The sequence below is a fragment of the Pygocentrus nattereri genome, chromosome 15 (assembly GCF_015220715.1).
Source record: "Pygocentrus nattereri isolate fPygNat1 chromosome 15, fPygNat1.pri, whole genome shotgun sequence".
Taxonomy (NCBI): Eukaryota; Metazoa; Chordata; class Actinopteri; order Characiformes; family Serrasalmidae; genus Pygocentrus; species Pygocentrus nattereri.
In genome coordinates, this window is record NC_051225.1 from 35,398,258 (window position 1) to 35,414,914 (window position 16,657).

At 39.2% G+C, this 16,657-nt stretch overlaps 1 protein-coding gene across 2 annotated transcripts; it reads right to left on the minus strand.

Annotated features, from left to right (window-relative positions):
- Window positions 1–1,693: 1,693 nt before the first annotated feature.
- asb7 (ankyrin repeat and SOCS box containing 7) lies at window positions 1,694–15,202 on the minus strand. 2 transcript variants are annotated; one of them, XM_017699558.2, is made up of 5 exons: window positions 15,067–15,202; window positions 13,564–13,658; window positions 12,042–12,295; window positions 7,463–8,068; window positions 1,694–4,356 (listed from the first exon to the last, which is right to left on the minus strand). In XM_017699558.2, exons 3-5 carry the CDS (start codon window positions 12,250–12,252, stop codon window positions 4,217–4,219), a joined length of 957 nt encoding a protein of 318 aa, XP_017555047.1. In that variant the 5' UTR covers window positions 12,253–12,295; window positions 13,564–13,658; window positions 15,067–15,202; the 3' UTR covers window positions 1,694–4,216. The 2 variants fall into 2 exon arrangements, with proteins under 2 accessions (XP_017555047.1, XP_017555048.1); XM_017699559.2 differs by having other exon boundaries at window positions 14,921–15,196.
- Window positions 15,203–16,657: the final 1,455 nt, after the last annotated feature.

Sequence of the window (16,657 nt, forward strand, 5' to 3'; positions counted from 1 at the left end):
CCACAGACCGGATGCCCAGCTCTGCATCATTTAGCAGAGACAGTACAAAGTGCTGCTGGTTTTTTTTTTGGTCAGTTCCCTTTTCTGACTTTTTCAGATCTGAAGCAAAAGTGGAGCTCGATTTTCTCCTCTCTCACAAAGATGATTCAATGATGTTTCCATTGATTTTCTGTGCAAATTGAAAATGATAAAATCAAAGTATCAAACTATAGAAACAAAACAAAACAACAATAAAAAAAAAAAAACAAAGACAAAAAAACAAACAGCACTTTTTGTTTCCATCAAACTGACTTTTATGTAATGATTCCATTTCCACAAAAATAATGTTGCCTGTTTCGGCTTAAGGAAAAAAAGTGTTGATGGTTCCATCACTAAAGTCAAGTATATCACAAATGTTGTACCTTTGGCTTCATGACACTAAATATAAAGCACAAATGTGTAATTTCTTCTGGGGAGAAAAAAAAAAAAAAAGTTTCCCAGTGTAGTATTTCACAACTCGGGTGCAAATAAACAATACAAAAAAAACTTTTTGCTGAAAAAATGTTGACACTATTGACATAATATTACTGACATCTGTTGCCGCAGCCTACATTAACTAACTTTTGGAAGCCTTAAAACATTCCGTATGGAAAATGTATCTAGTGACTCCTTTGGGAACAGCTTCTGTTGGGAGGACGCAGCTGTAACTGGTTTAAGGTTGGAAAACGGAAGGTTAATAGAAGTATAAAAAGCCTGTATGAAAGTAAAGAACACGCTCAGTGTTACAGACTTTTGTGTAACTTTTGTGAAATATATGTTTCCTGTGTTTTTTTTCCCCCTTGCCATTTAAAAATTTTATAATATCTGTAAATATCTAATATTTGGTCCCCATTGGAATTATAAGCTTCTATCTGATCTATTTTTGAGAATTTGAGCTTCGAAGTTTTTGCATTATGTACAATATTAGAATCCTATCAGATTTAGACATTTTCGGAACAGGTCAAAATCAGAACCTTTTTAAAGGAACACACACAGGTTACATATAATTTGCTTTAAAACATAACATTAGTGTTGTAGCAGAGTGTCTACATTACCAGAAAGTCAAATGTAATTCTTTCTATGACATTTTGGACATGGTTAGTTGTATTATTTATATATTTTACGGCATTTATTTCATGTTTTAGTACAAATGATCTTTGTCTTATTCTAAAGAGCACTGCAGATTAAGTATAAAAGGTCAGTGCTAAATATTGCAGCAGCAGCAAAAAAAAACAGAACCTGATTGGTTCTCTTGTATATTTGAATTGCTGATTGGTTAGCAAAACTTTATACAACTATGTTTGTTTGCCTTTGAAGAACCTTCTTGTTTTCTAGATAAAATATCTTCTAAAAAAAATTGGCACAGAATGAGAACACATGAATAACTTAACTGACATACATGTCAGAACCTTATACTTGTACAGTAGATGATTTGTATCTAATAGCTGCTTTGAGTGGCAAAGACATGAACGAAAGAGTGTCTCAGACTTCTGCATCGTTATTATAAAAACAATTAAGCATTAACAAAAAAACCGACTACCGTTCAAATCCAGAAACCATCGATTTCCCAGCTTCAGCTTACTGAGCAGGTTTTATTAGAAAGTCTCCAAACTCTAGAAAACGGGACGCAAACGTACGAACAGAACAGCGACTGACGCTCAGAAAAACAAACAAGGACATTATGATATTCATTTATTCACACGTATACATTTTCGAACTAGGCAAACAGCAGTTTATGTACATTCAGTAGTTGTGGCGAATGGTGCGGAAGACTTGAGATTACTTAAGAGGGGATCCGGCTGAACCCAGCTTAAGCGCTTTCTGGAAAAGAAAAGGAAGAAAAAAAAAAGCTCTCTGGAGCTCGGAAATAAAATACATTTTGGTAAAAAGCATTTACGTGTACTTCCAGACACTCTCACAAACGCACTGTAAACATAAACGCAGACAAAACGCTGTAGAAGTCAAAAAGAGCCCAAACTTGCTGTTAAAAAAAACCCTGAATGCACGCGTCGATATACGATTCCATATAGAGATTCTTCAGACTGTTTTCCTGCTGTACTGAATGGCTACTGCTTCAGCAACAGCGGTGGCAGTGAAAGGCAGCTAGTGTTATTTCAAACTGGTGGGCAAAACCGAGTGAACGCAATGCTCAACATTCAACAAAATAAGTGGTCGTTAATATTACAAGGCTGAAAAACCAACCCGGTCGCGCATACGTGCACACTCATCCGTCCATCCTCCACATAGGTGAGAAAACAAGGCAAAATTCTGTTTTTAAAACACAGTTAAAGACAAAAAGCTACAGAACATTAGCTCGATAAGATTACTGCGGCGCCGAGAAAACTAAAGCTAGCCGACTTGAATTATAATTTAAAAAGAAGTGAAGCAAAAACAAAAAACATGTGCACCTTTTTGAGCAGTTACTAAACCCTTCGACCCATGTGAAGGCACAACTTAATGCTGTGGGCCTTAAGCAGTAAGTGTTCACGTCCTGCACTCCAAAAGCTAAATCTAAGGGGGAAAATGGTCACTGGTCACTATCTGCTGATTCCATTTGTAGATTCTTCACCCTGGTTTCAACCAGATATTTAAGAATGAAAAGGAAAGAAAAAACGAAGCAACAAGACCATTCGACAAAATCCTAAACACTTTGATACAAGAGTTCATAGCTTAAATAATTCTAGAAAAATATTCGCTGTACATATGACACAATTATATACATAGTGTAGTCCTTGTTGGTTTATGTATGTTCATACATGCTTACTTATGAAGAAAAATCAAAAAGGTGAGAACTTGAAAAGGGGACTTCTCGTGGGAAACCCGTCGCAAACACTAGCACCACTCGCTACTCGCCATATGGATCTGGGAAAACAAAACATGGCAAATTATGAGAACTCTTGATTTGACGGCAAAACGCAATGAGATTTATGGAAAAAATATACAGTAGAGTGCAAACGTCAGCAGAGACAAGTGTTTAAAACTATATCTGAGCAGTAAGTGTGTTTCTGCCTGTACAAGCCATGTTTAGGATTAACAGAGTGAGCCGGGAAGCAGAAGGTTGTGGGTTCAAAATCCCAGCAATCACTGGCTAGTCCTGGATATTGCCTTGGGCAAGACACTTAAACTGCCCTCCCCCCACTGCCCCAGGCCCCAGACGGGACATAGTCACATGCCAAAATGATAAACTTCCCTTGTAGGTCCCAAAAAGAATAGCATTAGCATTTATTAACATTAAATTATAAATGTCAGTGGCGATGTACCATTAAGTCTTATTAGTCTCAGATTAAGCCAAGTGTGGGTCCAGGAAACATTAGAAAATATACAAATAAATATAACCAGAATAAAACATTAGGTTATGCTTTTAAAAAGTTATTTTTGCTGCAGATTTAATATAATGAAGGGTCGAATAGATAAACTAGATATCTGAACTGTAAGTACGAAACTTCTTCGAGAAGTTCTTTGGGATAAAACATATAAAACCACTGTACTGCTTATAAATAATTTATTTGTATTAAATCTAATGTCATTTTTTTAAAACAAATAAATGCTTACTGCCCAGATAAAACACTTTATATCTATTTTCTAAGCTATTTGAACAGTACTGTATATATTCAGGCTGTCAAAATGTCACTAATTTGTATTAGTTCTGATAAACCTGGTTACACTTAAACTGCTGCTGAGTGCGTTTCCAAAATACTATAAATGATCAACAACAATAAAATCAATGCCTCTGTGCCTGTTTTCTTGGGGCAAATGTCCACTACTTAATGCAACTGTTGTTTCATGGTGTTTGCAACCTTCTGAATCTTAATTGCAGAGAGTGAGGGGGAAAAAAAACCTGTCACCAGTTTTTAATGACGGAACACTTCAAACGGGAATAGGAAAATAGGAAAAGCACAATCAATCCAAATGAAAGATTTCAGCATTTTTTCTTTTCTTTTTTTTTTTTTTACCTTTTGAAGATCAATAATTAAAAGAGGAGGTCAATATCCGTAACAAGGGCTTGAATTAATGAACAACAACCTCCAATTCTCCCAAAGTCAAAAGCCATTATTAATTATAGAAATACATGCCTACATGGTTGTATAAAACAATCTGCAGCCAGAGGTTGAGAATAGAAAGGAGAACGAGAGTTTGCATAGTCTTTTCTAGAGAAAAACAGTTCCTGCGCTTGTGCCCAGAGGTTTTAAGGCCTCTGTCAGACATTGTCAAACTTGTGTTTTAAGTAGTCCTTCATGACTCTGGCAATCGGCAGATCCTCCAGAAACTTTAAGCTTTGAAGTCCTATGCACTGACGAATCTTTATCCGGCACAAATCCTGCAAAGTCCTGGGTTGCCCTGAAAAACAAAAGAACAGATTTAGCAACGTGAATTACTACTTACAGTGAAAACCACTTGAACCATTTCTATATTAAGTAATCACTTTGTAATCATTACCCACCACTAAAGTTAATAAATACATAAAGTACATGTTCATTTTAAATCGGCTTAGTGAGGTGCTAAGTGGCTGAAAGTGAACCTTGCTGTTTTGATAGTGTGAACACTATCCAGCTCCTTCTAAGGAAGAAGAAAAAAGTCAAAAAGGAAAGACACTTTAGATGCCTCCATTTCTCGCACGCAACGCTTCAAGTCCTCGTTTAAAATGACTACCCAAATATTTGACAATTATTCTACAATCATTAGTCACATTTCAACAAAATGTATATCTATTTTTATATTAATCCTATTAAAATGGTTCTATTTAGCACCAAAAAGGGTTCTTCTGCTGTTGCAAGCTTGTTCAATATAGAATCATATACAGCACATTCTCCATCAATCTGAAGAGCCCTTTCATGATGCAAAGAACCTTTTAATCCTACAAAGGGCTCCTTGAATGCTCATGGCTCTCTATATAGACCTATTTTCTTTACAAAAGAACCCTTGAAGTACCATCATTTTTTAATTGTATACATGGACTATTGAAATATTGCAGTCATATGGTAAAATTATTTAAAATAAAGTATTCAGAAATGAAGCATTCAGACTCATTTTGTTGCTTTAACTGAACTGATTGTGTCCTTTTCCTACTGTATGACTTCTATCTTCTTGGTTGCATGTCTGGTGTTGTGATTTTGTTGTTTAGCGCTTTGTGGATTATCAAAGCATGTTACAAAATATGCACTACTAGTACTTTTATTATTATTATTATTATTATTATTATTATTATTATTATTATTATTATTATTATTATTAAGTAGTAGTAGTAGTAGTAGATGATCTGTATATGAAATTGGATACTGGTCCACAATTCCCATACTGGTCCCTAAGAGAAACTAAAAATGTAAGAATAGATGCAAACACTGCTCATCCTCACTTTAAAAAACAAAAACAAAACAAAACAAAAAAACAAAACAACAAAACAAAGACACAACACAACGGAAGACACTTGAGAGGTCAATGGGAAAAGATGCCTCTTTAGCCTCGGGTTCGTGCCCAAAAAGCTTCAAGACTCCAAGGCCACTGGCTTTGTGCCCTCTTTTATCTGCCGTCTTAAAGATGCTAAGAAAGTTGGAAACGAGTTCCAGGAATCCGCCGAGCGCAGTTTATCAGTTTTAATGGCCGAGCTCGTCCTGCCCCCGCACAATGTGGCACAGGCACAAACGAAGCCAGCTGGGAAAACCACTACAAAGGCCTGGCTGGGGCCATCTGCAGTCCCTGTCTACTGTCACCCCCTGTGCCTTATAAAGGAGGGGAAAATAAACCCAAAAATCCAGCGTGTCAGTCATGATGAGACTTTACATGGCTTGGAGATGTTTTTTTAAAAAAAAGCGCTGAAATGCTTTTTATAATCAATAACTGGACTGAAACATGATCGTGCTGATGCTTTGGGTTGAATGGGGGGAAACAGACTCTACAGACAGGCTGCTTTGATATGGTGATATCAAAGTTGAACCGGAGCACAGGAATGTGGCCATTGTTGTCTACTAGATCATTAGTGCTTCAGGTAACACGGCTCGCTTTTCTCAGACGCTGGATTGTTCGCGGAGGGAACGAAGCTGATTATAGCTGCGCGCTCAGGAGGTGACGGCGCAGGCTAAGACCGCTGTGCCTCTGCTCAACTTACACAGCCATACAACTGCTACTGCACAGGTGCGTTCACTCGCAAGCTCTTTGTCAGGAGAGTGAAATACAGTTCTAGAGCAGGGATCCGCTTGTTAATGGTCAAAGGCATTTGTTTAGAGATTATTCAAGGGCCCATATCATGGAAACCCAAATTTCTCTCACTTTTTTTTTGAGTTTGATATAGTTATAAGTTTAACAACATATCTCAGTCCTTACAGGACAAGACTAAACTTCAAAAACAGCCTGTTTTGAATTCGTGGTTTGTGAGGTCACAAAAACAATGCATTTTCATTAATCTCCTATTCCACCTATAGCAATTTAGCTTCACCCATTCTCTCACACACACACACACACACACACACACACACACGTTTTAAGGAGTGTTTCAGACTGGACTGCTTTTTGAACAAAGCACAATGCAGGACAACCAATCAGAACAGAGCTCATTTACATACATCAGTCTGAAAAGGCACAGTAACAAAAACAGCCTGTTGAATTCTACAAGAAAAAAAATGTAAAAAAGAATGAATGTAAGAAAGAATGTTTTTGGAGTATAAAACCCAGGAAAAAAAATACAAGAAAAATTTGGGATATAGGCCCTTTAAATATTAGATGATAAAGCATGAAATTCACCAAAACAAAAAGTTGTAAGGAAACATGGAAATCATAACTAGTTATAGTGGATTATGGTGTAGAAGATTGTGCAAGTATGTGAACAAGTAATAACACCACACCTGAGCAAAAAGGCCACACTATCCTTACCTTCAATGACATTAGCGCTGCAGAGAATAATTATTCCTATCAATTAGGCATGCACCATTATGGGAATTCTGATGTCAATGTTTTCCTATCTACACATTTTCCAATGCTGATACATAAATAATTATGAAATGCAGAAAATGGAGCTACAAAGATTAGCACTACAGATAAATATAAGTTCTGGAGTACAATTAATGGATCATCAAATATCAGTCAAATCTGCTGTTTCCTCTCACAACTTTCCATCTAATCTGTATAGCACAGATTCCTCTTCTGGTTCAACAAAGCAACAAATGTTATAACGCCCCCTATATCTTCTGTAGGGAACTGCAAGCTATGAGAACAGCTGACATGAACATCATAGAGCGGAACAGTACATGTGGCTAGCGTATTAGCTTGTAGCAAGATCATTGGATTGGGACACAAAGCATAACTTTTGTTACTACTTTAATAATGTTGTAGAATGTTTAAGCCTCTAATTAACTAAAAATGGAAACACTGACGTATTAAAGGGGACACATTCCACATTTTTTTTACTGCAGCCCTACACAACAAAAAAGAAAGAGCCATCAAGTGAACCTACGTGTAACCTCCTGCAGGAAGTCCAAGCAGGGCCGGCTGATGCCGGACATGCTGACCGAGACGGCCACAGGGGTCTGGCCCTCGTAGTTGCGCGTGTTGGTGTCAGCGCCATACGTGTAGAGCATCTGAGCGCACAGCACGTCGTCCCGGAGAGCCGAGAGGTGCAGCGGCGTCTGACCATCCTCTAGCCGGCCCAGGTTGGTGTCGGCGCCTCGCTGCAGAAACATGCGGCAATACGAGTGGTTGCCCTTGATGACAGCGTAGCGCAGCAGGAAGCCGTTCTGGATGTCGATGTTGGCGTTGTGGTCCAGCAGGATGCGCACGCAGCTGGAGCGCTCGCGGATGATGGCCAGCTGCAGAGGCGTTGTGCCCTTATCGCTTAGTGGGTCCACCTCGGCCTTGAACTCCAGGAGCAAGCGCACAAATGAGTCGCGGCCGTAGTGGGCTGCTACGTGCAGCGGCGTCCAGCCATCGTTGCTCTTGGCGTTGATGATGTCACCACGGTGCTCAGACTCCAGCATGAGGCGTGCGATGCGGGCGCGGCCGTGCATGGCGGCGTAGTGCAGGGCTGTGAAACCGCCGATGAAATCCTTCACCGTGGGGTCGGCTGCGTTACACGTAGACACACAAACACACACACAGATAGTTATCACTGAGGGCAAGATGGGAATACAAACTTCAGCCCAAGTTTTTGGTGGGCTGCCATGTCAACCTGTAGATATGCATTTTAACTGTATCTATAAGTTGTTAGAAAAGCTGGTGCATTTTGACCCATCCATACTGGAGATATTTTATACAGTTTGTTAAAACTGCTGTTTATAGAAAGCAGTGATTAAATAAATAAATAAATAAAACTTGTGTTAAGCGATCTAAGCTGCTCACTCATCAGAAGCAGCGGACGTGTATACAAAGAATTCAATACTTCTAATTGACAGCACAGAAGACCGAAGTCTCAAATAGTAGTAAAATTGTTTTCAAAGAAATATACTGTAGACATTAAGACAACCTGTATAGATGACTTATTTTATAATTACATTAGCAGTTTCAAAGAGGCGCATGTATGTGTGCTTATTTACACTTGGAAAAATGTCTTTTAAAACCTAATATTTTTCAGGACAAAGAGCAAATGGGGCAAGTTGGGGAAAAAGTTTGGCACACACCAAAAACCCTTATGTATTTAGAGTGGAAAAGATGAGATGCCCTTTAATCAATGCACATTGCCCTGTTATTGGGGCAGTATGCAAATTCTTACTCAAGTGGCTCACCAAATATAGTTGTACGGCTATATGGAAAAAAGGCTGCATGTTATCTCATGTCTGTGTAACCTAGTAACCTAGTTTCATAGCGCCATCTAGCTTCTAACAGGAAGTCCTGCACCATTACTTAGACAGTACATCATGATTTTGATTTATGCTGAAAGAACAGTAACCGCCTTGATAACCGAGGCATAGAGTTAAAGGAACAGTCAGCTGGTTAATGTTAATGTTGTGTTCAAAAAAATAAGCAAAATCATAGTCTTACTTTTGAGGACTTTTGAGTTATTTTGATGATAACACAAAAAAAGCAGGTTCTATATAATATATATATATATATATATATATATATATATCTATATATATATATATATATATATATATATATATATATATATAGATATATATATATATATATATATATATATATAAACTTTGTTTGTTTTTATATATGGTGGGATAACTGTAAAAAAAAAAAAAAAACATATCCCCAACCCTCATTTAACTAAAAAAAAGGCATTAGGCACAGCACAAAGAAAACCAAACCTACTGCAAAATGACACCAGAGGAGATGCAGCACGCCACAAAATGTTTCAGTCGCAGCATTTTTCTCTTTCTTCCATCACTTGTGGGTTATCAGTGAAATAGGAGTGAACCACCAAAGTAATTATAATTGAGCACTTGCTCAGACATGCCTTTTTTTGAAACGCTGCTTATCTTCTGAAGTACTCCCAGTCTGCAGGTCCCTTTGCAAGGAGAGTTTCATTTTTGTGGTCCAGATTCGTTTCCATGCCTCATTTTGTGCTCGTGGTTTTACTGTATGATTTGCATTCTCTCACATCTCCTTTTGTGCGATTTGCTTGCATGATTTGATTTATCTAACAGCACTTGTGAGTCATATGTGGGCATTTCCGCAGTCTCGGTTTCTGTTCATTATCAATACTGCACACCACCATACCACACTGTTCTGACAAACACAGTGCTCAGGGTGAACGAAAGCACAGGACAGTCATTCAACACCATGCAAATGTGGTCACAGGAACAGAACTCAACTGCTCGTCATCTGAGCATTTTCAATCAAAGCTTGTTCATTCTTGTGCTTTTCTCCTAAAATCCAAGTCTTCCAGCAGTAAGAATTACTTTTGCTGTCACACACCAGAAAACAAGCATTTGAAAAGTAAGAGTTTCTTCTACGTGTTTAAAAAAAAAAAAAGATGGTTCTCCAAGGGTTCTTTAGTAACAGAAAGTGGTTCTATATAGAACCATGAACACTCAACGCTTTGCACGATCAAAGGCTACACTGCATCACGAAAGGGATCTTCAGAACGATGGAGAATGTGCTGTAGATGGTTCTATACAGAACCTTTTTGAAAAGGGTTCTACATAAAGCCAACAGGGCTCTGCTATTGCTAGCATGTCAAGTTTGTATCAATAAAAAACCCATTTTGGGTGCTATATAGAACCCAAACCAAAAAGGTTCCACATAGAACCACCTATAGCACATTCTTCATCAACCTGAAAAGGATTCTATACAGCACCCCAAAGGGTTCCTCTATTAATTCAAACTTGATATATTAGCAATAGCAGAACCCTTTTAGATGCTATTTTATATATATATATAAACGAACCCTTTCATGAAGCAAGATCCCCTTTATCATGCCATGGGTTCTTTGAGTGTTCCTGGATCTATACAGAACCATTATCTTTACTAAAGAACCCTTGAAGAACTCTTTTTTTGAGTGTACCTATACCTTGCGACTGCTTTATTCACTGAAGTTTTACATGTTTAATGCTAATTTGAATGAATTTGAAGCTGGTGTGAAACAATCATAACACAAGTTTGAGGGTCCTGGTAATTTCTCTTTCAAGAACAATTGCTGCGGTTGCTTTGTTGTTGTTATCATCATTATCATTATTATCATTATTATTATTAGTGTCATCAAATTAATTCCGACTCCTGGTGACTATAAAGATAGCATTTCTCCAGAATAGCCTGTCTTCTGTCTTTCATTTAGATTTCTGAATGGTTTGTACAGCTATAACATTTATAATAATTAATCACTTATTAATTGACTAACTAACCCATGCCTTCTGTTTATCTTCACCAATTACAGTACGACCATTATTTAAAGGCTACAACCAAAACCACATACTAGATTTTAGCATAATGTACATTAGATACAAATACCGATGTATAAACCTGGAGTATCGGTCAATATTGATCCGATATGTACGTTTTAAAATAAGCGGTTTTTAATTGAAACACTTCACTTCAAATGAACATCTTAGAGAAGGCCATCACTCTCACGCTACTCCCTCACTTTAAAAACACAGCAAACATCACATCACAGAGTGAGTGAGCGAGTGTGAGCGAGTGTGAGCAAGTGAGCGCTATTTCAAGATTGATTTGTTGCACAATTGGCTCATTCATTCCATTTTTCCTCCAATATCTGATGCAGCATTTTCTGCTTATACACATGCACAATACCAACGTACGACTAATGATGGTGTCCTATTCTGACATACTGTTTAATTTGGCAGAATGCAGTTTTTGTAAAAACAGTCCTTATAATTAAATTTGTCCACTTAGCAGCAAACTTAGCAACGACCCAGGCAATGAATTTTAGCCATGCTAGACTAGGCTGCTATATCTTTGAATAGGAATGGACCTATAAACCTAAAATTGATAACAATGCTAACATTTGTTCAAATATATAAAACTGCCAATAAAATCTGACAAACAAGCATAAATTGTTTTCCCACTTAGGTCTTTACAAACAAGGCAATTGGCTTATTTTATTAATAGGCAGGACTTTCCATCATAGTGCTGCCATGCTGAGTAGAACAAGCAACTGAAAATGATTGACACAGTTTGGCCATAAAGCTGTAAAACTGCACCCATTTTATGTGAATCTGCTGCAGGGCTTTGGTTGTTGGTTAGTTTTTGCCTGAGAAGTTAAGTGTCCATCTCTAAAAACAGTGAACAGTCCCATCCTCCTTTTATAGTCTATCTAAAGGAAAAACAATTTCCTCTTTCACGATGCAATGAAACAACAGACGCCATATCACCGCCTATGCTTCCTGCCATGTATTGAAAACTGTCAGCGTGGCCATGTGCATCACATGAGCATCATAGATTGGTTCTGTAAAGTAAACAAAGCAATGACTTTTTTCACAAATTGTCAAATGATAAATTTTGTTCACTTACTGCACTTAAAACACAGACCATGACATGTGACCTGGCGACTCACACTCATACGAAGGTAGCTAAGCTGCTGCCTACGAGCACGACCCCTCTGCCCTCACAAAAAAAGCTCAGCCTCATACCTCCATGCTCGAGAAAGACGCGGACGCAGCGCTCCTTGCCCTTGGCGGCAGAGAAGTGGAGCAGGGTCCAGCCGTTGGCGTCTCTGATCTTGGGCGAGTAGCCCTGCTCCAGCATCTTGCGCACGGTGTAGACATCGCCGGCCGCCACCGCCGCCTGGATCTGCAGCTCCTCCTGTAGCTCCGGGTTCCTTCTGCAGTGATGGTTCAGCATCCTGTCACATCTCGCAGTGATGGATTCAGCCTCTCCTGGGTCCCTATCCTCAGAGAAAAGACAGAAAAGACTGAGTTTCTTTTCTCAACTCTTTTAAACGCAGGCTTATTATTCAGTTATTGATCTTAAAACAAGGTAATCAGTAGCTACTAAAACGACTTGTTACCTACCATGAAACTAATACGCAAGTGATCTGATTGACAGTGAGGCATGTTAAGGCCCCCATAGAGGCCTACGGAGTTTAAAGAGACAATAAATGTTGCTCATGATGACAAAAACCTGGTATTTTCACATAAGCTTTCATATATTCGCCAAATCTGCAATTTAGGAGAAGCAATCCAGTAAAAAGAGAAGAGCTTATCAACTTCAAAAGTTTAGAACTTCGAAATAAGTTCCAAGTCCCAATGTAGATTCGAAACAGCTACATTTCTCAAAGCTTTTAATGCCCAGATTCATCAAAAATGTTCTACACGTCACATTAAACAAAATATATTAATATTGTATTGCTATGACACCAGCTCTTACACTTTGTGGCTCAAAATAAAATCAACAGCACATCTTTTCCCTAATTATAGTTATTTATATGCATGTTTTTTTATGTATTTATGTTGGAAAGCTTGTCTGGTACAAATAACAGAATTGAACTGAATTAATTGTGTCTGCATCATATTTCTAGACATTTAGTGACTTTTAGTGACTAACATTTACAACTCATCAATTTCATCTGATTTATTAACGAAATGTTACAGGATTCATTACAAAGGGAGTTCTGTTTAAATAAAGTGTAGCACAGTCTGTGAAACACTGAACAAAAAAAAAATGCACTCTCTGTATTCACAGTTTTTTTTTTATGTGTCACTACTGTTTTTTTGCAGAAACACAAGTCAAAGTTTTCAGATTACTCTCCCACTGGTGATCAGAATCACCCAAGATGACCACATTCAGATGCATTCAGTGTAGGGTTGGGTGATTTGGCTAAAATGTGCCATCACAATAATACATCCATGCCTTCATGACGCACATCTCGTAACTGACATCTGATACGTTGGAACAAATGAAGTAGCACCACCTTTAAAACCTATGAATCCAATGTGTTCAATATTTTGTTAAGTATGCCACACTGAATCCAGTTAATCAGGGCTAATTACGCTCTCTTTTTAATCAAACATGCAGTTGCCCAGAGCTTTTAAGCACTGACGAAAACCCTAATATGTCACTTATGAAAGTCATTTATCATGATAATGATAGTCATATTTCCCAGTTCTAATTCAGTTAATCTGCGGATCCCAGATCAAGGCATAAAGGTATTACCCTTTTCTTAATGTCTGGAAGTCCTGAAAGACCCTTTTTGTTTCGAGGCCATTCTTCAATCAAATCCAACCAGCATCAAACCCAGACGGAGGAACCTAAGAAGAAGCACCACCACCAAAAGAACAATAACAAAGATGAATTCAAGAAAGACAAAAATAACCAAGCTCTTCACTACATCCAGAACTGATGGTGACACGGGAATAATGAGAGTTAAACAGCTGCACTGTGTACAGCATATTTACCAACACTGGTGCTTTGAGTTAAAGGGGAATACCACCAATTTTTCAAAAGGTTTTGCACAATTTGGTCGTTACGATGTAAACAAAGTTGTTCGGAGTGCTTTGGTGTGAAATGGTTCATTGTAGAGAAACTTACAGCAGCGGTGATATGAACCAGGGGTCGGCATGACTACAACACAAATATAGCCATTTCATTTCCCATCCACAACCGCCAGTGAACCTACATGTGCCTTCTGGGAGTTTATCTGGAATGACGATTATGGCAAAATACTGCAAAATCTGAAAGAGTACGTCTCCTTTGGGGACTACATTTGCCTCATAACGCCCTACGAAGGGCTCTCCACCATGAATGCATCAAATTAAAACGATTAACAAGACATTTTAGGACAAAACCTCATCACCAAACTATCATAAAACAACGTCTCAGACATCAGGCAGTGAATTCACAACCATCATGCAGGAACTTTAACCTATGTGAGGGAGCTTTTAGAGGTGGACGTCTGGTTCCTATCACCACCACTGTGAACAACTGTGACTCTAAGTTGCTCTAGAAAGAAACATTTCACAGCAAACCACTCTGAATGACTTTCTTTACACTTTGGCCATTCCATTGTGCAGAAAAACGTGAATAAATGCTGGAGTTTGCCTTTAACGCCTGCTGCTGTCAGGAAATAAACCAGAGCAGCCAGACGTGTGTTATTGTTGTCATTAGACTAGCCTGCTATGGTTAACCTAGCTAGGTTATGTTAGCTTTTACAGCCAGTACTGTGAACTGCTCGTCGCTGAATGATATTAAAGCAAAGTAACTCACCTATTTTGATTCTACCGCTGTCATAATCACTCTCTATGTTACATGTAATATCACAAACAGTGTAATAGGCGCTGACTGTCTGTACTCGCCGAGACTCGCAGTGGCAGAGCAAACAATGAACTGTTAGCTGCTGTTAGCGAAGCTGGGTCTGGAAAGCTGTCAAATTCCGCAAACCGTAGCTTCGTTTTCTTTCCTCCCTCCGTTCTGACTGAGCCGGTTTGGAATAAAATATCTGACAGGGGGCCTCGTTTAATCAGAAGCCCAGTTCGCTGGGAGTATAAAGGCAGAAAAGCTAACGCTAACTCACCCCAGCGCTAATGGTTTTAGCCTTTAGCAGCAGTCCTATATTAGCAGCCCTACGAGGCTAGCGGGTTAGCCTTTAGCCACAGGCTGAGAACTGCTCCCACAGCAGCTGCGGAAACTCTTCAAACTCCAGCCTGCGCGTTTACTAACCTGCGTTTCGTAGGCTGTGGAAGCAACAGCTAACGTAAAAACACTCAAACGCTCGCAATTAGACCCTAAAACGCCAGCTAAGTAACATAGCCATCCACTCCAAGGCTTCGGCTGTGGCGCCCGCAGCCAATCACAGAGCAGGGGAGACGAATTTGAGCTGTCAAATCAGCGGCCGCGCACTAATAAGCGCGCTGGTGCCCTAACTAGAGCGCTTGGCTTGAAGGGGAATTCCACCAACTGGTCAAAGTTTTTCGCATAATTCAGCTCTTTGTATGTAAATAAAGCAGATCAGGGTGGTTTGTTCTGAATTGCGCCCTTGTAGAAAAGCTATCCTAGTCAGAATCGTTCATTCAACTCTAAAATTGACTTAAAATAACAAAGTTATAACACAAAATGCTTATGAATGCACTGCCGGATCCCTGCCAGGGACATGTGTTTTGATGCTGGGATGCTGGTCAAGCTGGCTAAGAGACCCTCCCTGGTACTGTGTGTCACTCACAAATAAGTCATAGTACAGAAGAAGATTTCCAATTAAGTGATAATTTTTAATCCCACAAATGTGGAAATCACACATATACACACTAGGGGGCAGGGGGCACACTTGGAGCACTGGGCAGCCCTATCCACGGCGCCTGGGGAGCAGTTGGGGGTTAGGTGTCTTGCTCAAGGACACCTCAGCCATGGACTGTTGTCGCTGGGGATCGAACCGGCAACCTTTCAGTCACAGGGCCAGTTTCCTAACCTCCAGCCCACAACTGCCCTCATCACTGTAACATTTACACAGAAACCTGACTTGAAGAGAAACTCACAGCCTCAGATCACTTTATAGTGGGGGTGAATGGAACCAGGGGTCGCCATGACTACAACACAAATATAGACATTTTATTTCCTGTGCCAAACCACCACTGAACTTACACATGCCGTAAGTTTTATATGTGTTGCTGATGATGGCAACACAGTGGTAAATAACAACAATAATGAAAAGGGTCATATTTGGCCTTTCAAAGCCCTGAATTTACCCCTCTGGCATCAATGGGTTAAAAATGCATCTTAGCCCAAGCTCTTCTCAAACCTGTTGTAAAATAATCTGGCAGTGTATTCTTATCCATTTCATGTAATCATGTTCAGTGGGGAGCTTTAGCTTAGGGTTATTAACCTGTATAGACGTCTGGTTCCTATCACCACCACTGTGAACACTGCCACACTAGAGGGCGGCCCTGAACGAGCTCAAAGTGAATGGGTTAATATGGAATATTTGAGCAAAATCATAGTTTGTAAATGCTTAAATATTTTTTAAAATATATGGATGCAGTGATTTCCTGACCACAGAACATTCTAACACTGCTGTTATATTTTTGAGCGCCTTTATGTCTCAGTGAGGGCGAAGTGCTTCAGTCAGTGAGCTACTCCGCTTACCAACCCATCAGCTCTCAGCAGCAGTAATGTTAGCGTCCTACAGCCCAAAACCTATTTGCTGTGCCTTTTTTGTGTGAAATGCATTCTTTTACTTTCTAAAATGAAAAGAAAGTCCCGGACAGGTGGTTAGAAACAGCTTCAACGTTTTGTTTTTAGCCGTTTAGCTCATTCGCCC